Consider the following 24842-nt stretch of genomic DNA (forward strand, 5'->3'; position numbering starts at 1 on the left):
CTTAGGAGTGCCCTCACCCTGGCTATTCTGTTCTGTGAACTTGTGCTTTGTGATGACTTTAGCAGCAGTTCTGAGCTACAGATTTTTTTCACCAAACATAACTCTGCTTCCTGAACCAACAACACCTGAATAAACTGAAGTGAGTGGATGCTTGAGATGTCAAATTTGGTAGCTGTCACAATTTTCCCCTTAGAGTTCTATCATTGAAACTCATTTCATTTATTTTTTTAAAATATTTTATTTATTTATATTTATTTATGATTGTATTCTTTAATTATTTTTGGCGAGGGGAGGTAATTAGATTTATTTATTTTTAATAGAGGTGCTTTGGATTGAACCCAGGACTTCACGTATGCTAAGCATGTGCTCTACCACTTGAGCTATACCCTCCCTCTGAAACCCACTTTAAAGACTCCTGACGGTCTGAAGTTCCGACCAGTTCATTGTGGTTATCTCATACTCTCCATCCTGAAGTCTGGTGGATTTACTTCAAAAGTGTGATTGAGCTTGTCTGTGTAACTTTTATTGATTTGGGGTAGATACTGAGCAACTGTAAAACTTATTTATTGTTTACATTAATCAGGATGAAGAAACCGTTTATAGATTTTTTTTGTTTGTTTAAAAACTTCATGCTATGCATACTTGGGCCCAAAGTCATCATTCTTCCTCCTCCCTGTGCCCTCTCTCTCCCCCTCCTCCCCTCTCCTTCCCATCTCCTCTGACGTCCCCCTTGGTGTTACACTGCAGCCTCCGAATTTACCACTAGGTGGCAGCAGGAATTCGAGCGTCTTTGGCAGAGACCCATTGGCTTGTACAGAGACCTACCGCCCTGAAATACAAGACGAAAAACCTAGAATGCAGGGCAGTTTTCAAGACATGGACGGTGAGCAGGAGATAGGAGACCACTTGAGAAAGTGTCTGCATATGTCATTCTCTGATGATTTTAAAAATCAGTCAGATAAACACCTGTCTGGAATCGTTTGGTGAGACTGTGACAAACCCAGGTAAACTGGTTTCCTTCCAGCCCAGTGAGACCATAAGTCAATGAAACTTATGCATCTGCTCCTCTGCGCCTTTAATTTGTTAAATTATGTTAATTTTAAATTATGTGTAGTTTCAATTTAAATTATAGTTTTTATTCCCCTGGACTTTGAAGAATTTTGAAAAAATATCTTCCTACTATCTAGTTAAATAACTGGAGTTTAGTTTTCTGAATATCATCATATATATTTTTTTTCTGGATATTTTGAAGTATATATCTCGATTTGGGGGAGAATTGCAAAATATCCAGCATTCTAGATTCCAAACCAATGAGTATAAAAGCAACAAAATTATCCATAAAAAATGTTAAAGTGCACACACTAGGACTTTATGTTTTCCTGAAATCTTAATAATTTCAAGTTCAATATGCTCATAGGGTTCCTAGTAAATCTTGAAATTTGAAAGTAATCACTTGGCTCTAAAATTCTAGAAAACTATAAAACTGCCTAGCTCTTCACTCTCCTTTTAACTGTCAACATCCGTGTTAGTGGTAGAGGGACGATATTCCTAGTAACAGTTTCTAGGAGGCTCTAGAAATCTTTATGGAGCAGATCAAGGTTGGAACTGCACCCATTAGCAACCAGATGCGTCACGTAAGAAAATGTATTTGGAAACACACAAGAGGAAAAAAAATGGTTTGGTGCTAAGATATGACAACAAAGAGGAGAAATTTTGTCTTGGCTTCAGCCTTCCTGTAACAAAACGTCCTGCAAGTTCATCTCTGCTCTTGGAGTTTCCTACCCTGGCCAGACCGACTCTCCCCACCTCAGGAAAGCTGCAAATACAGTCTCTCAAGAGCCAGCAAGGTTTTGCTGTTTTGCTCCCTGTGAGTTTGGAGCTTCTGGAGATGACCTGTGAACAACCCAACTTGAAGTTCAATTCCATCCTTTCCAGACCTTCACTGAAATGCCAGGTCCCTACTTCTCTCCACCTCTCAGAGCTCCCCTCCATAAACGGCTTCTTTGAAAGAAGCCTGAGTTTACAGGGCTAGTTTCCTTATTTTATTTTTTAATTTGTGTTGATCCAGTCTCTGAGATGTGGATGAAACTGTGGACCCCAGGTTCTGGGTCCAGATTTTTCTCAGGCAGGATCCTGAGTCCTCTTGCCTGCCTGGGGCTGACCACTGACTTTCACAGCCTCCACAAGCCCAGGCACTGGCCAACGAATGGGGACAAGGCAACCCTCCTGACTGCTGGGTTGCAGGGCTGGGATTCCAGAGGAGGGAGGCGGGGCAGGGCAGCCAGTTTTGGAGTGAGTGTTACCCCAGGAGCCTGGGCACCAGACCAAGACAGAAGCCAGCTCTGCCCTGCATGCTCAGGCCTGGCTGTTTTCAACAGTGCTTTGAAGTAAATGGATGTTGTGCCATGAATGCCAAGATGTTTATTCTGAGAGCCTCCTGTCTGATTTCCTCAGAAAAGCCACCCTTGTCCTTGAACTTCAGGCTCTGGTTTTGCACTTACTAATGGTCTTGGAAACTCAGTCTGAGGAGACCTGTAACACCCCTACCCTACCCCACTCCCAAAGGAAAACACAACCCAGACCCGCCTTGCCGGAGACCAAAGCCAACTCTTAATTCATTGCTCATGACGCCCAGTGGGTGAGTGACAGGAGCTCTGCAGAAGTTACTCCAACAGACCTACTTTCTGAACCACACAAGCAAATCAGCTCCCATCCACACACTCAGACTCTGAGAGAAGGTGGACTCTGTCTGAAGGAAATAAGATTATGGGCAAGACAGTCTCAGTGTTAAAAGGAAGTGATACTGAGCTGATGCAAACGAAGGATACAAATGACTTTGGCTTTCTGAAATTCCTCGAATTGGGAAGGAAAATTGGGGGTTGGGGTCATAAGGAGCTGTTTAGGGATAAGAGGCAGATTTGTTTTGTTTCTTTGATCTTTGTCAGTGATGCCCAGTGTTAAGAGAATATTGCTACACCTGTTCCTAAGAATGGAGCTTTCTGCCCCCTCTATAAATCAGGGACCCTCACCATCCTTCCTCAGTCTCTAAACCCCTCTGCTTTCCATTAGACCATCAGTATTGACAAACCCACCTCTATGGGTTTTAAGCGAGGATATAATAAAATGTCTATCTCTGCTCCCTGCTCTCGAGAGGGTTCCTGTCTCTTTGCAGAAATAAAGTTAATACGTGTGAAACTTTTTGAGACTGATGCAGTTCATTCTGTGGTTTATCACCATGAACATTTTAGTATATTAGGAATGCTCCCCTTCCCCTCCTCCTCCAGAGGACAGTCTCTGTGGATTAGGAAAGCACCACAGGGGTAAGTAGCAGTGAAAGTGGTCTCTGTCTGAGCCAAGCCAGCTTCTCTGGTCTGAAGAAATCATATACTGTGGTGCTAAAGCAGGGAAGTGAGGAAGCAGTGGTTAATCTAGAGTCAGACTCTTTGGATCAAAATCCTTGTTATCTAACAATGTTTTGGTTGGATAATTTTCTGACCTGTTCTGTGACTCACTGAGCCCACCTATGAAATGGAAGCAAAAACAGTACCTACCTCATAGCATTATTGTGAATCTAAAATGAGTTAATGTTTGCAAAGTTCTTCAAATGGGGCTTCAAGCAGCCAATGATTATCAGCTCTCGGTCTGTCAGTGGATGTATCATCTCTCCTATCTCTGCAGAGTCATGCAATCTGTCATCAGGTCTGTGCTCTCCTTTCGTCAAAATGCCTCTGTTTTCCTATCTTTCACTCCTACCATTACTGCCCAGTAAGGATGGAAAAAGTTCCGGGCTGAAAATCTTTGGTTTGATGTCTAAGTCTCCCAATGTGCAGTTACATAACTCACAGCATCACCCTCTGCAAAATGAGGGAGCTGGAATAAAGACACTCCAGCAGGTCTTCACTATGTACCTGATGCTTTTCTAAGCACCACATTTATATAAATTCATTTAATCCTCAAAATGATCCTGAGATAAATATTGCCATTATCTCATTTTTTAGGGAAGAAAACTAAGGCACAGAGAGTAACTTACCCATGATCACATATCAGCAAGTGGCAGAGCCAAGATTTGAACCCACATGAACCGGGCTCCAGAGCCTGTCTCGTAACTCCGCTGCCAGACCTGCCCTTGAGGGAACAAGCCCTCAGCACCTTTCCTTGGAGGAACTAGATTCTCCCTCTGCTCCCATTTGACTTCTACATCCTTTGCTGATTAAGACACCATCTTCATTTCTAATTTTAGCATGTGTCCCTGCCTCTGTCCTCTGCAACAATCTCCCCATCCTTCAAGTCAGATCACCTCAAAATAGCCCTTTCCTGACTTGGGTCCACATGAGCTCCTATCATCCTGTTTTCTGTGTCCCACCCACTCCCCCCTCATTGACTTTCCCATCATCCTGTGGGGAGGCACCTACTCTCAACAGAGAAAGAAAACCCTGCTGCTGCTCACGGAGGAGTCTGAAGGGCAGCCTGGCTGTAGCCACTTTGGAAAATGACCACCTCTTTCTCCCTGAGCCCCTCCCCACCTCCCCCATCCTCCAAAGTGGGCTTCCTGGGTACCATGTGGCCTGGGCTTCAGGTCAGGCCAACGTCATTCACATCCTCGTCAGATATGGTGATAACACACCCAACCGCTTTTATGAGATTCACTAAACAAAAGAATGGGCAGGAATTTAACCCTGATTTAATCAAGAGGAGGGCTGCCAGGGACCAGGCTTTCTGCCCCCCTCTTCTGGGACCCCTGCATCCAGAACAGAGCCCAGAGCAAGGCCTTGGACCAACTTGCTGGAAGGAAAGATGGAAAGAAGGAAGAGGTGGGGTGAAGGGAGAGAAGAGAAGGAGGGAAGAAAGGAAGAAAGGGAGGAAGGGAGGAAACACTTATAAAGGGAAAGAACAAAGATTTAAATGGAGAATTTAAAATGAAAGGAAGTGAAGAGGGGATCAGAGTAGATGGGATGGGGAAGGAAAAGAAGAAACAAAACAAGGCATGAAGAGTGTGAAATGAAGGAGAAAGAAAGCTGGGGAAAGAGCGTGGAAGAGAGGTTTTAGGATGATGGACCTGTAGGAAGCAGCGGGGGGCGGGAGGTGGTGGCAGCCAGAGTGAAGCTACCAGATACACCTGGGGCCAGCTAGGGGAATCATGTCAGCAACAGCCTGTGAGGCAGGCCACTCATGTTACTTGAATGTTTACTAAAATTCCTACTAACCTTAGATACTCTACTTAATGAGCTAATAACTTTAGTTATTAGTTCATATGAAGATGAACTATGAACATTTAAAATGTTTGGGTAACCAGGTTGGGGGAGGAGTGGGTGGAGGGATTAATTGGGAGTTTGGGATTTGCAGATACTAAATACTATATATAAAATAGACAAATAGCAAGGTCCTAGAATAAAGCACAGGGAACTATATGCAGTATCTTGTAATAGCCTATAATGAAAAAGAATATATACATGTAACTGAATCACTATGCTGTGCACCAGAAATAAACACAGCATTTTAAACTGACTGTACTTCAATTAAATTTTTGTAAGTAAAAAAAAATAAAATTCCTGGGTAACAACCACAAGACGCACACCCCCAGAGAGAGAAAGGTGAAAGGCCAGCATGCTCCCAGGCACAAAGGTGGGAGTGGATGTGGCCTGTGAACATCCCCATAGCAGAGCTCCCCCGAGTTCATCTTCGAGGGGATGATCAGAGAAGACACTTAAGTGGGATTCTCAGCTGCCTCATTTCCCTGGAAGAGAAGGTGGTTGATCCCTTGCAGACCCTACTGCTAACTCAGAGCTGTCATGGGCCACTAGCTTTCGTGCAGGACACCTGAGGGTCCCAGGCTGTGGGCCAGTGCAGGTGGGCTGATAAATGGTCTCCCCACTTAGGGCTGAGGGCTTCCAATTGCCAGGTCTGAGACCCCTTGCCCCACCCCACTAGGTAGAATTAGGTTATTAGAGCTTCTTTGGGCTCTCAGCAGGCTTACTTGGGACCTTATATTTGGCCTCAGGGCCTAAGCCTGTGGGTGGAGAATCATGCCCACCACAGCACAGAGCAGAATACTGCAGGGGGTCAGTACTCCAAATGGTGTTGCAAGAAAATTCCAGTAGCTCCCTCCTGCCCAGGTACAACCAGAGTTCATCTGGTCCTCACCTCCACTCTGGTTTTAATTTCTCACCTCTTCCTTCTGCCACTCCCCTCCCCTGGAAGTTTTCTTTTTATCTTTATCTGCCTCTTTCCTTGAGACTTCACTCCAGATTCTCACTGGAGCCTCCCTTATCTACTCCTATGGCCATACCCCATCTCTATCCTCTACAGTCTCTTAGCCACGCTGCATATATGAGTTTACATGTCTTGCTACTTTTCCTGCCATTACCCCTCCATGGGCACAATCAACTGTAACACGCTCAGGGCAAAAATCACAACCTGTATTCTCTGGACACTCCTGAATACTAACCCAGTGTTCCTACAGGCCAGCTACCCAAATACATGTTAAGGAAACCATTTTCCCTTTACACATCTGGGTTTGCCTTACAGACCTCAACTCCAATTTTGCAGCATCCCATTTTTGTAGACCTTTTAGGTTTTTAAGGGCAAGACCAAGAAGAAGGGATAGAAATATGAACAGTTTGGTGATGCCCATTGAAAAGCAGACCACATTCAAGACTCAAATGCCTTGTGCTATGATGGATGGAGACAGGACTAGATGTGATTCTCACCACCAACACGGAGATTCATTTGCCTTCTTTTTGGATTTCCCTCCTTTATTAAAGGACCTTGTGGATTATTTACGGGTTCACTCGCACAGTGCTGCATATGCTACATCCATGAGCCCCCCAGTAGCTGAGCAGATCATCAGGTCAATGAAGTTCATCATGGGACTGGATGGGACCACGCAAGGTAAGAGGGTCTGCAGTGAGAACACCTCCCCTGAACTCCTTTCCTAGACCTTGCTCTGTCTCTCTTCTGCCCCATCAAACTCTGCCTTTCTCAAATATACACTTTTGTCTTGACATAACCAATTTGTAAGCTATGCCATGTGTGCATCAACAGTACATGGTATATAAAAGTACAGGGAGCAGAAATGTACTAGAACTGCTGTCAGCGCAAAAAAGTGGGGGGGTGATTTTTAAAGCAGGGAAAGCTTTCTAATTCACCTCTTAACATGATCAGCAAATGTGGATAATTTTGTTTAATTAGTTGTGTTAAAATGAATCAAATCTTGGTGTGTGTTTGCCTGTGCTTGGTTGAGGCTGTTGCTTGTGTTCCCCTAAGAACAAATCAGTCAATTCATTATTCATTATCTTTCATCTACCCACCATCCATCTATTCATTCACTTATTCATTACCAACCAGGGATTGGAGAGAAGAAACTCCCACTGCCCATTGAAGGACACATGGACAGAAAACTCACAATAACAATTTTCCAGCCATTTCTCTGATGTTGGGTCCCCACAGCCAAGGTGTCTAGTTTGTTCAATTCAAATGGTCTTTATCTTCTTTCTGAGAAATCATTTCATCAAAGGCTCTTGGAACTCTCCTTCTTTCCTTCAGGTAGTTTATGGAGCTTGTATTTCATATCACCATGGGGGACAGTGAGGAATAGGCAATCTAGTGAGTGCATTTATGGAAGCAAGTCCCCCTTGGCCCAGACCTGCCCAGTGGGCTGTAAAATCCATGCCCCTCCAACTCCAAATGACATGAAGCTCTGCCTTGTTTAGCACAACTGTCCAAGTCTGCTATTTCAGAAGTATGGAGAGATCCACCATTTTTCAAATTCATTAAAGCAGCAGAATACTTTATTCACATCTAAATTTTACCCAGAAGCCTACTATATAAAGCCGATTAGAACAGGGCTGGTCTGGATGAAGTCATGTCTCTACCTGCCTCCAACCTGACAGTCCTTAAAGCCTTTCTATTGAGCCCCAGTGCTTCCTAGGTCACTGGGTTGGAAAGGAAGGCGAGAACTTTCATTTTCACTGAAGCAAGAAAATGGCTTACAGGGTGATTTTGTTCCTCCAGGTAAAATGCATTGATGGATTGATCTCTAATTTCCTTTTCCAAGGCTTGTTTTGGGTTTTATGATTCTGTGTCTTATTGAATAGTCCCTGTGAAAAAGAAATGATAATCCAGTCTAGGAAGACTGCCTGTTACAGTGGTTATGGGCATAAACTAATGGCAGCTGCCTGGACTAGATCCCTGGAAGACTACTTGATTTGCTGTGTGGCCTTAGGCAAATAACTTATCTGTTCAACCCTGAGCAAGTTACTTCTCTGTGCTTCAGTTTCTCTAGCTAAAATGAGGAAAATATCATTCATGAGTTAAGAGTTTTGTAAGGATTAGGTAAATTAAGACATATAAAATGCATTATGACTGAAAACAATTTTATATATAGTAAGCATTATATAATTGCTTGCTACATTGCTTGGTATTATTCTCAAGGGGTCTCAAGAATGCTGCAGGAAGGATTCCTTTGTTAGAAGTGGAGTAAGGCTAGATTTCCTTCAAAGGCCTGGATTAGTGAGTATGAGTCATAGTGGGCCAGTGTAACAAATAAACCCTGACAATCTCAGTGGCTTAACTGAACCAGGGTTTACTTCTTGCTCACACCAGATCTAATACAAAGTGGACCCCTCTCTGCACACTGCCCCTCCGTGGGAAGGGACTAAGGCTGCTGCTAGCTTGAGGCTTGGCCATCTCACCACATGGCCCCCAAGTCTCCATGGTAGAGAGAAAGAACATCGGCCTGGAAGTGACACTTACCTCCTTGCTTACAGTTCCTTGGCCAAAACCAGCCATAGGTCCCACCTATGGGTGGTGGTAAAGTAAGGGATATGGATATAGATAAGAATAAGCAGATATCATTCAAACTTTTAAAACTGAAGCTAGAAATAGAGCTGTCTCCATTCCCACAGGAGCTGTCAGTATGTGTGATAAAACGGGTCTGTAACCACTGGCTTCTCACAAGGTCATCTTAATAATCTTGACCTCATACATTTCTTAATGGAAAACAATGGTATGAGACTTTAACTAAAATGCAAGTTAGGTGAATTGTCTTATACTGACCAGAATTATCCAATGGTCTTATTTTAAAGACGAATAACTAGAAAAAAGTAACTTTGAAAATTGTCTAAGTCTTAATAAATATCATTTTAAGCCCTGTAGGGTATATGTTATCAGAATCAGTTGATTAACATTTACCCAATTAGACAATCATTTCCTTCCAGCCTCTGCACTGCTTTACCACTTCATCACAGACAGAACTCGCTCTGTTTATTTGATCAAAAAAGAACTGCAGAAAAATTGCATTTAAAGATGTGATCATAGGTCCATTGATAGCTGTCTATCAGCAATTTTTCTTCCTCTCTGGTGGGAGATACTTCCCTTGGTTCTCTCTCTTAGCCTTATAATTAAGAATTGCTTGGTTATTGTTTTTAATTTCCCATTTTAATTTTTTCCCTTCATTCTTCTTGCCATCTTAAGAGAGGAAAGAAATAAACAACAGAGAAGGTTATGTGCACAGACTTGTGCTCTTAGAGTCAGGAGAGGAGAATCGGGGGAAAGATGGGACAGTTTCTTTTCAAAGGAATGAGCAAAAGAAAGTATTAGGAAAGAAACTGACATAATCATCAGCCAAGTTTCAGACACTCAGCCTGACTTGGCTTTTGAAGAGTTCAAAGTCAGACAGTGAGTGACTATGCTGGCCTCATTAACTATGATGCCTGCTTTAACTAAGATAAATAGGATTGGCGGGGAGCTTTGCATTAACTCACCCGTTTCTGCAGAGACATCAACTCTTAGGGCAAGGTTGCCCAGAGCACAAATGGACACACTATATCAAGCCAGAGCTGCCCTACAGGACCTGAGACAAAGCCCAGCCCCAGCCTTCAGCTTCCACCCCCTCCCCTGCAGCTGTGATTGGAGCCTTCCAAGGCTTTGTTTTGGGTTGAGTTTGGGGAGCTGTTGGCTGGATCTGTTCCGTGATGAATGTCTTCACTTTAATCTGCAAGGCAAAGCTGTATGCTTCAAAGAAAGATAAGCAACAGGAATAAGGTCAGTGTTCCTTTGAAGCCAAGGTTCAAAGATGAAATAGCAGTTCCAGTGAAATTACAGCGTTTATGCACAAACAGCCACCCCTACTCTGCAGCCAGGCTGCTGGAAGAGTTAATGCACATGAGCGAAGGGCAGCGACCTGCCTGTGCCTTATACAGGCCCTGAGGAGTCTCATGGCCGTCACTCCATGCAGCACACTGAGCCCAAAGTGGAGACCTGGTCCTTCCAAACCAATGGATGTTGGGGGGGTCCACCAGCCAGACCAACACTATAAAATCCTCAATGGCAAGAACTGTGCCTTGAATTAATTTGGGGTTCCTCTGAGTGTCAAACCCACTTCCAGGCTTAATAAATACATCATGACTCAACTTCCATCTTGCACATACACTCGACTTCAGGTCAGTGTTTATGCTAAAAAGATGGAGGGCCATTTATCTCATAGGACAGGGACCTGGGAGTCAGGCCCACACCAGTTGTGGCAGCTGCAGGGATCCCTCGGTCACGGGGACCCCTCAGGGATGGATGTCACTTTCGAAAAGACCCAGAAAGGTGGCAGTTCAGTCATTTTCTTCATCTAGATGTGGCACAAATAATCACAGGAGGGTGAGCACCAAACCATGCTAACATCTCCCCTGAAGAAAGCACTGTCAGCATTTGTCTTATATACTTAAATCTTTGATGCATGGTTTTCACTTAATCAATCCACATTCTTTTTGAATCCCCAATTTTGGCTCTCTGTTCCTATTTTCCCTTTCCCCAACTTGGGGTAAACGTTCACTTTTCAGAGAGTTTGGTCCGTAAGAAGAGTTTAGGTGCATACTTTGCAGCTAGACTGCATGGGGCCCAGTCCCCTACCCAACACTGGTTCCATGAATGGCAAGTTGCCTACTCTCTCTAGCCTCAGTTTGGTGCTTGTAAATTGGGGTTGTGGGGAGAAGATTAAGGGATGTAATATATATGGTGAACATAGCTTGATGCTTGATGCATAAGTAAACACTTGATGAAAGTGCACAGTTATTGTTACTTTTAACTCATCTGCTTTCTCCCCTTCTTTCTCCAATTTTTCCAATAGTCTTTACAGATCCTAGAATCTTCCTGTCTCTCAGGTCTTACACTTACTTCACCAGCAAATCCTACAGCACTTCCTTTGACATATTCCTGGAATCTGGCCACCTCTCCCCTTCTCCACCATGGCCTCCGTCTGGTCTCCCTTGGATCCCTGGAGTGGCTCTTGAACAGTCTCCTCACTCCTGCCCTTGACTTGTTCTCTACACAGAAGCCAACGTTATATTTTAAAAAAATGTAGCTCTGACCATATAACCTCTTCACTCAGAAATTCCCATTGTTTCCCATCTTACTCAGTGTAAAGTCCAGACTGAGCCCTTCAGGGCTTCTTGGGATGTGGTTTCCATGTTTCCCACCACTCCTGCCCTTGCTTGGTCCACTCCCTGCAGCTGGCATCCTGGCTTTTCCTAGAACCCGGGAAACAACTCCCACAGAGGGCCTTTGCACTTGCTAGCCTCTCTGGATAAGTATGTCTGTCCAACACCCGTGTGGCCCACTCCATCAATGTCCTCCCCTCTTTGCTCAGAATCAGCCTTAGGAGAGGGGCAGCTGTATCCTTAATGGTACACACCTCCTTGTCCTGCTAATACTCTTTCCCTTGCTTCAGTCTTCCATTTATGAGCAGCTGACAAATCCTATATGTATCTGCTTACTTTCCAGTTTCCCTCACTAAGATGTAAACTCCAGGAGAGCAAGCATTTTGTCTATTTTGTTCATTACACTGAGAACAGAGCCTGACAATTTACAAGTTCTCACCAGATATTCGTTGACTCCCCTCTTTCCCTCTTAGCTCAGCAGGTAAACCACCTTCATCCCCTGCACTTATCTGTTCTTGATTCTCTCCATTCCCACCTTCAAAAGGCACCCACCCTTTTGCTCAGCCAAGAACATGTTCATTTCCTTCATCCTTAAAAGCTTCCCCTTACTCCTTCTCCTATTTTAACAGCTACTGAGTCACACCTGTTCCATTGCTGCAAATCTTCTCAAAGAGTGGCCCATTCTGCCCACTCACCCTCATCCTCCCCACTCAGCCATTAGCTCTCATCCTCTGTCCATCTCCGTGTGTCTGCTCCCTCAGAGGTCCAAGCTGCCACCTACCCTGCTGGTCCTCCTCCAGCCAGACTTGACTGCGCTTTTCACTTCCTCTTCTCTCCTTGAGAACAGTTTTCCCTTAGCTGTGGAAGATGCTCCTCTTTTCTGGTTTTTTATTTCTGTCTGTTCTTCCTCCCCTTTTCTGCTAGGTCCTCTTCTCTGTCTTCATTTGCCGTAATTCTGTCCTCCACTCTCTTTACATTTCCCCTTGCAAAAGCGTGCCCCTCTTTTTCCTTTACGTTGTGTAGAAACGTGCTTCTGAAACTTGAGCCTGTATCAGAGTCACTGAAAAGGTGATGAACATCTCTCCACCTAAAAACAGAGGATCCCTCCATGGCTAATACACTCCTTATCTTGTGAAAATGTGCTGTAGGATAATAATCCCTGTGATTCAATCAACTTTTCCTGCTGTGACTTCAGGGCGAGTCTGATGGGATAATCATCAACTTTGTGAATTGCAAAACCACCCTTTGTGATCATATGCCTGAGTGCTTGATTTGTTTACAATTGAGAGGCCAGTAGTGTTTCCCTGGAGAGGTAGAAATACACTTACAAGTGAAAATAAATACAGAGTTCCAATTCCTAATGTATAGTATCCAATTTCAGTAGATTATAACTTCATTATTGCTTATAAAAGCTCCTGTGCTTAAACAATGAAGTTAAAAAAATTGAATTTTCTATTTTTCTTCAAAGTCACACTTGTCCCTCTTTGCCTTTAAATGGAAGGAGTTTCTGGGTGGCAGGGTGGGGGATGTGTCTGCACATTGTATAGGTAGAGGAAAAATAAGGTCAAATTAAGATGGAGTAATGAATTGTGTTCTTCCTGGAAATAAAGAAATTAGCTATCAGTAGCCTCAAAAATACAGGAATTTGACAGGATGGAACACAATGAGATGTTTTACCTTTTTAACTTAATATGTTTTCTGAGTATAGCATTCTGAGGTTATTGCTGCAATAAGATGAGACAAGTAGTATTTCTGGCATCTTTTCCCCATCACCTTAGATATTATCAATCAGACTCAATACTGTCCAGATAACTGCCTCAATTCTCCACTTTCAATGTGAAAGACAAGCTTGATTGGCCTGTCGGAGTATGGAGACCCAGGCTTGCATGAGCTTTAGCAGGATGGCCAGGAGGCTTAACAGATATCAAACCTCTGATATTCATCTCGTCAGCACCCAGCACGTGACTAATCAAAGTAACAAAGTCACAAGAGAAAACTGAGCCCAGGTGGTAAAATAAAGCTAGCAACTTCGCATTGGGACTGAATTTACATGAAAATATCATTCCATTTAAACATCACTTTAAGCATCTCATCTACTTTGGTAAGCACTAAAAGCGGTGTGTCTCTGTTGTTACCTCCACTTGAGTGAGTTCACTCCAGATAACACATTCTGTTCCATTTCTGGGATTTTATTAAAGTTTTTCCCCAAATGCTTAAATTTCTGTTATTTAACCAGCTATTAGGTGAAGGAGTTGAATGAAATGACAAGGTCTTTTGAGTAACTTCATTAGTTTATGAACCTCAATCATTTTTCTTTCTTTACCCTCTGGAGAGGAAATTAAGATAAAAGAAAAAAATAAAAAGAGTGAGACCTAAAATATAATGCATTCTCACTGGAAAATACAAGCAGGCCACCTCGTTGCATTATTTTGTCTGGATTATTTCTTTCAACTTGATCATTTGTGAAATTTTATCATGAGATTTGCAGGTGAGGTACTGACCCTGCTTCTAACCCAACGTGGACTTGGAGAAGTGGCCCCCGTGCCTTCCAGCTGTGACCCTGGATCTTTGCTCTGATCCCTGGAACAGAACACACATATTTCTACAGTTGAGTTTAATAGCTTTAAAAAAAATGGGAGTGGCTAACTGGGAAGATTTGGAGCTTTGAAAGGAGAAAGAAAGGAGTACACGGGGTGACAGCATTTCTCTCTCCCGAGTGGAATTTTCTCACTTTCCTACTGTTTGTATTTGACATGAGATCTATTCACAAACTTCTCTCTTAAGATGATGCTCGTCTGCAGAGCAAGCTGTTTGGGGCTGCAAACTACATTTTTTCATCTGAACCATCAAGCTTATCTCACAGATGCTGTTGCTAAATTACTGTTCACCCAGGATCTCTGTGGGGAAGAGACAGTGAGGACCAATCCGGGATATGAAACTATGATTGTTAGACATGGAGCTTTTAAAGGTCTTCTCAGCATCTACCTTGGAGGAGAGTTCAGAGGACACAAAACTGACTTCCTACAAGCACTTTCCACCTCTCACCCCTCAAACTCAGCAATGTTGTTAGTTCTATCCCTCTGAAGTCCCTCAGTGAAGCAGAGGAGTCCAAATAGAATTCCACCTCAGATGGGCTGTCTGAGGCCCCCAGCATCCAAGGCTCACAGCATCGTTGAGGGAGGACAGAGTTGCTGCTCCCTAAATATCTTTGTCTCTTGGTTACCAGTTGTAGATGCAGAGAGAGGCAGAGAAGGAGACAGAAGGCATGGAGAGGGCCCTTTTCTAAATGGTTTCAGGCCACTGGCATTTCAGCAACAGCTAATGCTAAACAGATTGAGGTGCTACACTCTGCTGGCTTTCAACTAAGGGGCTTCCCCGTCCATGATTAACCACCTGTGCTGGGGGGTAAAGACTTCTACCTGGTCTTTGTGTGTGTGTGTGTGTGTGTGTGTGTGTGTTTGTATACCTACGGTGGGGGTTAGCAAGCAAAGGGACAGGCATTGCCTCTCTGCTCTATTGCTGTTTATGAGCTTGTGGGACAACTGGGGTGAATCCCAGAAACACAGAATGACCAACCATCGGGACCCCAACTGGGAGGGGAATTTTGTCTGGTTGTGCAGAAATGGCTCAAAAAATATTCCATAACATTCTGTCCCTTCATTTACTTCGTCTAAAGAGTTAGCCAAGGGTAGAGTTTTATGGTAGATCAGTGAATTCTGCACTCATTTTGAGGCCTTAAAAAAGTTCCCCAGCAAGAGTGTAAAGAGAATCAGTTTGTCTTTTAGATGGCACTGGGGCAAAAGGATAGCATGGCCACTTCCTTCCTTCTGTCCCGCAAACAAGATATCCTTCTACACCACGTGTCCTACGGAAGTGTCCTCTTCTCTTGTGTTTCATCTGTGTAGATGGACTCTGAGTCAGGGCATTGTGACCCAACCCACATGGAATTCCCTGCTGGTTCTGTGCAATGAACGAGGAAAGGACATGATTCCAGCTGTAGGGTCTTTGAGGGTTAAAGGGAGTTGCTGTTGCTGGATCTCTGTTTCCCCACCATGGGTTCATTGTCAGCTAAGCAGCAAAACCCCAAATGCAGCGGCAGCCATGCCCCAGCCCGACTCTTGTCTGCAGAGGTTTGTAGACGAAACCAGCTCCCCCACCAGCCACAGCTAGGGAGGATTAAACAGGTGGATTTGTGCCTGGAGAAGCTCTGTGTGTGCTCTGGGCTAGAAAGAATGTATTAGGTCTCTGTTTCTGCAGAACAGACTGCCACAAACTTAGCAGCTTAGCACAACACCCATTTACTATCTCTGAGTCTCCTGGGGTCTGGAGTCATTCAGGGTGAAGCACTCTGTCAGAAGCTACCCTCTATTCTGAAGCTCAGACTCCTCTCCCAATCTCATGTGATTGTGGGAGGACTCAGGTCCCAGGACTGCAGAACTGAGGTCCCTGCTCCTTGTTAGCTGTCAGCTGGGGCCCCTCCCAGCTTCTAGAAACTTGAATTTCTTAACCAGAAGCCCCTCCATCCTCAAACCCAGCAGTGGAGACTCCCCATGTCCCATCCCTTTCTCTCCACTGGAACCTTTTCTGCAGGAAGAGCTTAGTCCTTTCTCAGGGCTCACCTGATTAGGTCTTCAGTACTGGCTAATGTCCCTAAAGTTTATTGCACTTTCACAAAAGAGGAGGCGTTACATAGTCAGATGTCTAGGGATCATATTCTTCAACTTGAAAACTGAGAATGGGAATTATTCCGGTGAACACTTAATTCTGGGAGATAAGAAACCATCAAAGGATATGTCCTACACAACAAAACAAACCAGCAGCCTGAGGAAGGTACAGGAACAGCCAGATTGGCTGCAGGTGTCCCAGGTCACTTCCACTGATCACAGAGACCCAGCCTTAGAGAGAAACTCCAAGCCTCAGAGGGCAAAACCAGTTCAAATGAATGGTTTTCAAATTTTTGAACCACCAAATTTTTTTTCAAATGAAATTGTATATAAAAGTCCATTTTATATTTTTTTTTAAATTTTACAACACTCATAAAGGACTTACTGTGGCCAGACACTCTCCCGAGTGCTTAATATTGAATCCTCTTAACCGTATGAAATGTGCATTCTTATGATTGTTGTCATTGCTATTATTCGCACTTCACAGTTGAAGAACCTGAGTTTTAGAAGGATGAAATATCTTGCTCAAGATGGCAGAGCTGATTCTGAACCCAGAAAAGTAGCTCACAGTCCTTGCAGGCTTGGCCATGATGCTGTTGTAGTAGAAACAGGTTGGGGGCATCAGTCAGATCTTCCGTCTGCTGAGCCTCTCCCTCGGTCCTTTCCTGTATGCCGTCACTGAGGCTTCATCAGGGCACCATCGCCAGCAAATACTTTGAAGACCAGAGGGTTGACCTGTAGGTGCTGCCTTGCTGGGGCTTCCTAGTGGCCACTTTCATTTGTGCTGTTTCTCAGAGCCCTTCCAGGGGATCCGGTGACCAGATTACTCAGCCAAGACTTGTGCTTTGCCTTGTTCCCATGGCAGATGCTGGCTCCCATTTCCTCACACGCTTATGCTGCTGCTCTGGCCCCCTTACCTGTCTCACCACCTCCAGTTTCTTCCTTGTCCCAGTCCATGCACTACACAGTGTAACCTCTTCCTAAACCCCCTCAGAACATAGCATGTCCTGCTGGTGATGCTGCCATGGCTCCCTGGTCCCCACCAACTCTCCAGTCAACATCTGCAGCTCTCAGGGTCTGGTTCCACTGATCTTTCTCACTACTGTAAACCAAATGTTCTAGGCAAGTGGGCTCCCAACTCCCCTGGTGCACAAGGGGTTAACTTACCACCTCTAGGTCTTTGCTCCAAAGCCCCAGAGTATTTCTTCCATAGGGAATTCAATTTTCTACTTTCCGTCATTATTATGGGTAATAATATTTCTGGTCTGTAAGCTCCTTGGAAATAGTAGATTTATTCATCTTTTCATCCTCCCCCAAGTCCTGGGAAATAGGAGAAGCAGCTGTTATCATCCCCATTGAACAGATCAGTAAATTAAGGCTCAGAGATTAGTGACTTACTCATCTCCATAGAAAAGAGAAAAGTGCAGGTGGAAATTGATACATGGATCTGTGATGAAGGGTAAATAATAATTAGACAAAATTTTCTTGGCATATTTTACTAGAATCAGCCTTATTTTCTTCATAGAATCAACCCGCCACAATATAATTTATGACTTCAAGTCATGGTTCTAAAGTGGGGAGCCCACCACAGTTACAGAGAGGTTTCTTTTTTTAGAAGGTCCACACACCAGACCTTCTGGAGCAGAACCTCTTTACAGGGGGCCTTCCTGTGAGTATTTCGGAAAAAACAAAAAGTAACACTTCAGAAGCCTCTTGTGTGTTCCCCTGAGGAAGAACCACCAATTTGCTAGTTTCCCTTCTGGTCTCCCAAAGTACCCCATCTGATGTGTAAAATTCCACAATAAGTGACTTCCTAAGATACTGCTCTCTATGTAAATGCAAATTCACATCAAATCTTATCACTCATTCTCTAAGTATTTGAGAAGTACTGCTAAGAGACAGGCCTGCTAACTCTGTCTAGAGCTGTCCTCTGGCTCTTCTCATGTTAATGTTATCAGATATCTGCACTGTCTTCTATTAGATTATTTCTTTTCAAAAGCCCCAGATGTTTTTCACCCTCTGTTCCACCTTGGCAGTAGGCTCTGGTACATAGTGAGTGCTTTTCACCTGTGAAGTGTATGAATCCATGAATCATGGGACTTACACCTCATCAGGAAGGAATTTCCAGCTTCTTTTGCAGAGCAGACTTTGATAGACCTGGGGCAATGTCCAGGTCAGCTGGGAGATGCAGTCATGATCTCCCAGCCTTGGTTTCCTCAACTGTGAAAGGGGCCCCAAATCACAGCTCCTGGCTCATAGTAGGTGCACAAGTGGTGTCCATTCTCACCTCCCTTGTGGATTAGCCCCCATGGTATATCTGAGCGGTGGGTGGGGAGGTGGAGGCAGGGGTGTGAAATCCAACCATGCAGACAGATGTCCACCCCCCATGTCAGGCCCTCTGGCTCTTGCCCCTGTGTACATCCCACAGGGGCCTGACTGAGTGGCCTGGACAGTCCTCAGAACACGTGTCTGTGATAATAAATCATGCTGTAACCTTGGAATCTGGACATCAAGAGGGAGAGCTTCAGTGCTCAGTAAACATATTTGCACCTTCAGCAACCCCTGCAAACACTGTTTCCTCCATTCCACTGGGGAGCTCGTCACTGCTAATGAGATTCTTATGCTTCTCATCGATCTGTACCTTCTTTTTTTTCAACTGAGTTATAGTCAGTTTACAATGTTCTGTTAATTGCACAATTCTTCAGTCATACATGAATATACATGTATTCATTTTCATATTCTTTATTACCATGGGCTACAACAATATATTGAATATATTTCCCTGTGCTATATACGCTATAAACTTGTTTATCTATTTTTTATATACCAGTCATTATCAGCAAATGTCGAACTCCCAGTTTATCCCTTCCCTCCTCCCTGCCCCCCGAAAAGCACAAATCTGTATTCTATGTTTGTGAATCTGTTTCTGTTTTAAATTTAAGTTTATTTGTCTTTTTTTTATATTCCACATATAAGTGATCTCATATGGTATTTTTCTTTCTTTTCCTGGCTTATTTCACTTAGAATGACATTCTCCAGGGACATCCATGTTGCTGCAAATGGCATTATGTTGTCATTTTTTATGGTCGAATAGTATTCCATTGTATAAATATACCACTTCTTCTTTATCCAGTCATCTGTCGATGGACATTTAGGCTGTCTCCATGTCTTGGTTATTGTAAATAGTGCTGCTATGAACATTGGGGTGCAGGTGTCATTTTGGAGTAGGGTTCCTTCTGGATATATGCCCAGGAGCGGGATTGCTGGGTCATATGGTAAGTCCATTCCTAGTCTTTTGAGGAATCTCCATACAGTTTTCCACACTGACTACACCAAACTGCATTCCCACCAGCAGTGTAGGAGGGTTCCCTTTTCTCCACCCTCTCCAGCATTTATCATTTGTGGACTTTTGAATCATGGCCATTCTGTGTAAGGTGATACCTCGTTGTAGTTTTGATTTGTATTTCTCTGATAACTAGTGATGCTGAGCAGTTTTTCATGTTCCTATGGGTCATTCATATGTCTTCATTGGAGAATTGCTTGTTAAGGACTTCCACGCATTTTTGGATTGGGTTGTTTGTTTTTTTCTTATTAAGTCATATGAGCTGTTTATATATGCTGGAGATCATGCCCTTGTCAGTTTCATCTTTTGCAAAAATTTTCTCCCATTCTGAAAGTTGTCATTTTGTTTTGCTTAAGGTTTCCTTTGCTGTGCAGAGGCTTGTAAGTTTAATTAGGTCTCATTCGTTTATTTTTGCTTTTATTTCTAATGCTTGGGTACACTGCTCTAGGAGAACATTTTTGAGATGTATGTCAGATAACGTTTTGCCTATATTTTCTTCTAGGAGGTTTATTGTATCTTGTCTTATTTTTAAGTCTTTGATCCATTTTGAGTATATTTTTGTGAATGGTGTGAGGGGCTGTTCTATCTTCATTAATTTGCATGCTGCTGTCCAGTTTTCCCAACAGCATTTGCTGAAGAGACTGTCTTTATTCCATTGTATATTCTTGCCTCCTTTGTCAAAGACTAATTGACCAAAGTTTGTGGGTTCATTTCTGGGCTCTCTGTTCTGTTCCATTGGTCCATATGTCTGTTTTTGTACCAATATCATATTTTGATTATTGTAGCTCTGTAGTATTATCTGAAGATTTTGAGGGTTATTCCTCCAGCCTCATTCTTTTTCTTCAGTAATGCTTTGGCAATTCTGGGTCTTTTGTGATTCCATATGAAGTTTAATATACTTTGTTCTAGTTCTGTGAATTATGTCCTGGGTAATTTAGGGATTGCATTAAATCTGTAGATTGCCTTGGGCAGTATGACTATTTTAACAATATTGATTCTTCCAGTCCAGAAGCATGGGATATCTTTCCATTTTTTTAAGTCTTCTTTAATTTCTTTCATCAGCGTTTTGTAGTTCTCCATGTATGAGACTTTCACCTCTTTGGTTAGATTTATTCCTAAGTATTCTACTACTTTGGGTGTTATTTTAAAAGGGATTGTTTCTTTACTTTCTTTTCCTGTTGATTCATCATTAGTGTAAAGAAATGCAACTGATTTTTGTATATTAATCTTGTATCCTGCTACCTTGTCAAATTCTCTTATGAGTTCTAGTAGTTTTTGTATGGAGCAATTAGGGTTTTCTATATATAGTGTTATGTCATCTGCGTATAGTGACAATTTTACGTCTTCTTTTCTAATATGGGTCTTCTTTATTTCTTTTTCTTGCCTGATTGCTGTGGCTAGATCTTCCATGACTATGTTGAATAGAAGTGTTGAGGGTGAGCAAACTTGTCTTGAACCAGATTTTAGTGAGAATGCTCTCAGTTTTTCACCGTTGGGTACTATGCTGGCTGTAGGCTTGTCATAAATAGCTTTTATTATGCTGAGATATGTTCCCTCTATATCCACTTTGTTGACAGTTTTTATCATAAATGGATGCTGAATTTTATCAGATGCTTTCTCTGCATCTATTGGGATGATCATGTGTTTTTTGTCCTTTCTCTTGTTGATGTGGTGTATTACATTGATTGGTTTGTTTATGTTGAAGCATCCTTGCGCACCTGGGTTGAACCCAACTTGATCATGGTGTATAATCCTCTTTATGTGCTGTTGGATTCTGTTTGCTAATATTTTAAGAATTTTTCCATCTATGTTCATCAGTGATATTGGTCTGTAATTCTCTTTTTTGCTGATGTCTTTGGTTTTGGTATCAGGGTGATGGTGGCTTCATAGAATGAGGTTGGGAGTACTCTCTCCTTTTCAATTTTCTGGAAGAGTTTGAGAAGGACTGGTATGAGTTCTTCTTTGTATGTCTGGTAGTATTCTCCAGTGAAGCCATCCAGTCCTGGACTTCTGTTTCTAAGGAAGTTTCTTATTATTAATTCAATTTCATTTCTAGTGATTGGTTTGTTCAAGTGGTCCATTTCTTCTTGATTCAGTCTTGGTGGGCTTTATGTTTCCAGAAACTTGTTCATTTCTTCAAGGTTATCCATTTTGTTTCCATATAGTTCTTCATAATATTCTTGTGTGATATTTTGTATTTCTGTGGTATTGGTTATAATTTCTCCATTTACCTTTCTTATTTTGTTTATTTGTGCTCTCTCTTTTCTCTTCTTTGTGAGCTTGGCAGAAATTTGTCAATTTTGTTTACTCTTTCAAAAAACCAGCTGTTGGTTTGACTGATTTTTTTTTATTTTCTTCTGTCTTTTGACTTTTTTTTTCTCTTCTTTTTCTAATGCTTTTGCTTGGTAGATTAGATTGTTTATTTGAGATTGTTCTCCTTTTTTTGGGAAGGCCTGTATTCCCTCTTATCACTGCCTTCGCTGCATCCCATAGATTCTGTGGTTGCATTTTCATTTTCGTTTGTCTCAAAGTATTTTTTTTAATTTCTTCTTTGATTTCATCATTGACCCATTGGTTTTTTAGTAGCACGTTGTTTAATTTCCATGCTGTCATTTTTTTTTCTCCTTTGTTTCACTGTAGTTGATTTCTAGTTTCATGGCACAACTCAGAAAATATGCTTGAAATCATTCCTATCTTCTTAAAATTATTGAGGCTTCTTTTGTGCCTGAGTACATGATCTATCCTAGAAAATGTTCCACATGCACTTGAAAAGAATGTATATTCTGTTTTGGGGGGATGTAATGATCTAAAAATATCAACCAAGTCTAATTGTTCTATTGTATCATTTAATTTCTCTGTGGCTTTATTAATTTTCTGCCTGGAAGATCTGTCCAGTGATGTTAATGGGATGTTAAAGTCTCCTACAATGATTGTATTCCCATCAATTTCTCTCTTTATATCTGTTAGTATTTGCTTTATGTATTTAAGTGCTCCTATATTGGGTGCATATATGTTAACGAGTGTAAATGTATTTATTTATCTTCCTTTATGGCCTTTGTTGAATTTGGTTGTTCAGAAAGGTCTACTTCTTAAATTATGAGATGTGTTTTACAGAGAGTCTTTCTGCCTCTCCATTCCCAAGCTAGGCTGCCTAGGTGCATGAATGAAGTCACTCGGTCTGTATTCTGCACTGGTGGAAGGAGGCAGTGTGTGTTTCTGAAAGTGCCTTTTGAAGCCTAGGGAGTAATCAGATAAGCCCTCCTATCCACCGTGGTGTCTGTTAGAGAGTGAGCTTGCAGCATCTGCAGGACTAGAGAGTGGCGCTGGCATTGGCTCACAAGCTGCTCAAATCCGCCTCCTTCACTCAGGCTCATGGAGGGAGTGCCTTTCTCCTTTTCTGCATGTGAATGGCTCAACAGAGAAGAAGTTTTCCTTCTTTAGCTTTGGACAGGTCATCCTGGGATTGTCCATGTCCTTAATTTCTTTTGACCCCTGGAGATTGAGTTGCCCCAGTGTATTTTTGACAATGCTGCAGATGATTATTTTTATTAGGGGACTTCAGAGCTTTGTAGTGGCACATTTTGCATTTTGTTTTCCTTCCCCTGATCCAGCTGTTTTTGTTTTAACAGCATTGGAGAGAAGGATAAACCTAGTCCATCTCTCAAGTTGGCAAAGCTAGAAATCCAAAGGGGTAGAAGGGCAGCCAGGTCATGTGCCCAGATGTGACCATCCATGGTCTTATCCTGATTGGTGAGAGGGGCGATGTTGACATTGGGGTTGGTCTCAGGTCAATAACTCCCTTGTCAGGGGAGCTAGTCATCCCACAGATGGTCTATTGGAGATCCTGGGCACTCAGTCAAGGCTAGGACATTATCTTGCCCAACCAGAAGCTAGGACACACAGCCATCATTTACTTCCCATGTTCAATGAAGGAGCATGACTCAGCCAAGACACAATCAGGCACCTAACATGGCCATACATGGCCTTCAGGGGAACTGCAACAGGTGGCACCTGAGTCTCCTTGGCTGCACCATGTGAAAAACAGAACTCATGCCTAGTCTCATCCTGAGATCCTGATTTAATATGTCTGGGGTGTGATCTGGGCAGAGGATTTTGCCAAGCTCTCCAGAAGATTGAGTTGCCACTGAGGCTGCTGAGAACTAAGCCAATGGAAAAGTGTAACTAAACTTTCAAGTACCTACTGCATTCCAGGCACCCTCTGAAGCTCTTCTGCATTAACTCCTTCATTTCTCCCAATCTTTCTGTGAGATAAGCTAATTTATCTCTATTTTACAGGTAAGACTGAGCTTTTAAGGCCTTAAATTATCCAGGTAGAGTTGGCTCTTCGTCCATTTAACTCCAAGGCATATTTCTTTTCCAGTGAACCCAGAATACAGCAAAACAAAAACAAAAAAGAAACAAAAAAATTCATAAACTCTGCAGAACTCTGCACAGAAAATCAACTCATTCACTTATTTATCTGTGCAGGGCCTTCTCTCTCTTCTATGTAAAAGGTGGAAGAAGGTGCAGACACGATCTGATTAGGAACTTTGAGTGCTGAGAGAGACGGTCACCACCATGCCCTGTTTCCACACCACCCTGTTATGGCTATGACGGTACAAAACGACAAGTGCTAAAAATGCCTTCTACTTTTACAAAGGACTCTTCAAACAAGGATCTCAAAGCACAACATAATTAATAAAATCGTCCACATCTTGTCTAAATGAGTAGCATTCTATATGTACAAACTTCTCTCTGCCCAGGCGCTCTAAGAATAGGAGAATGTTTCCAGTTTGAAAGAGTGAACAATCGAGTAATTGAAAGGAGCTGTATCTTGGCCAACTCCAAGGACCTCAAAGGCATTTATAGTGACCCTGTCTGAGAAAACATGGTGACAGCAAAGTGTGTCATAATGGTTTCTCAGCCATGCTGTGTTAAATGGTTCAAAGATGGAAAAGACGAGGCAAGAATAAAGCATTCAGTTCTTAAGAGTCAGCTGCCCCTGGGATTGATATTGTGATCTGTTTGGTCAACTCTCCAAAAGATCTAGAAGTAGGACAGTGATGACATCAGCTGGTGATCCAGTTACTTTGGGTTAATCAAGGCAGAAAGGACAGACGGGGGCCAATTAAGGAGCTGGGCAACCCAGTGATGGATGAGTTATTATGGGTAAGGGCAAAGATAATGCCACTGGGAAAAGCAATTTAAGTCATTCATGCACTTCCAGGCCAGGAAATCCTTCTAGTATTTGACGGGGATCATGTAGCAATCATCAGACCCAGTTTGATTAAGTCATTTATTCATTGTGCAAACAACGATCAATAAAAAGAGCTGAACACACAAGGGGACAAACCGGACAGAATACATTTTGGTGAATGGGGTGTAGATCTGTGCCTTCATTTGAATCACCTT

General features: G+C 42.7%; 1 protein-coding gene across 2 annotated transcripts in view; it reads left to right on the top strand.

The window, feature by feature from the left end:
* The window catches only part of LOC102535721 (serine palmitoyltransferase 3-like), a 143913-nt gene that overhangs the window by 108208 nt on the left and 10863 nt on the right, over positions 1-24842 (top strand). The window contains exon 9 of one of the 2 annotated variants that reach the window (XM_072943806.1): positions 6762-6888. In XM_072943806.1, coding sequence (XP_072799907.1) covers positions 6762-6888 — 127 coding nt within the window. Of the gene's footprint in view, positions 1-747; positions 1074-6761; positions 6889-24842 lie in introns of those variants that run through there. The other variant, XM_072943807.1, reaches the window with a different exon arrangement.

The sequence above is a fragment of the Vicugna pacos genome, chromosome 19 (genome assembly GCF_048564905.1).
Source record: "Vicugna pacos chromosome 19, VicPac4, whole genome shotgun sequence".
In the NCBI taxonomy this organism is placed as follows: Eukaryota; Metazoa; Chordata; class Mammalia; order Artiodactyla; family Camelidae; genus Vicugna; species Vicugna pacos.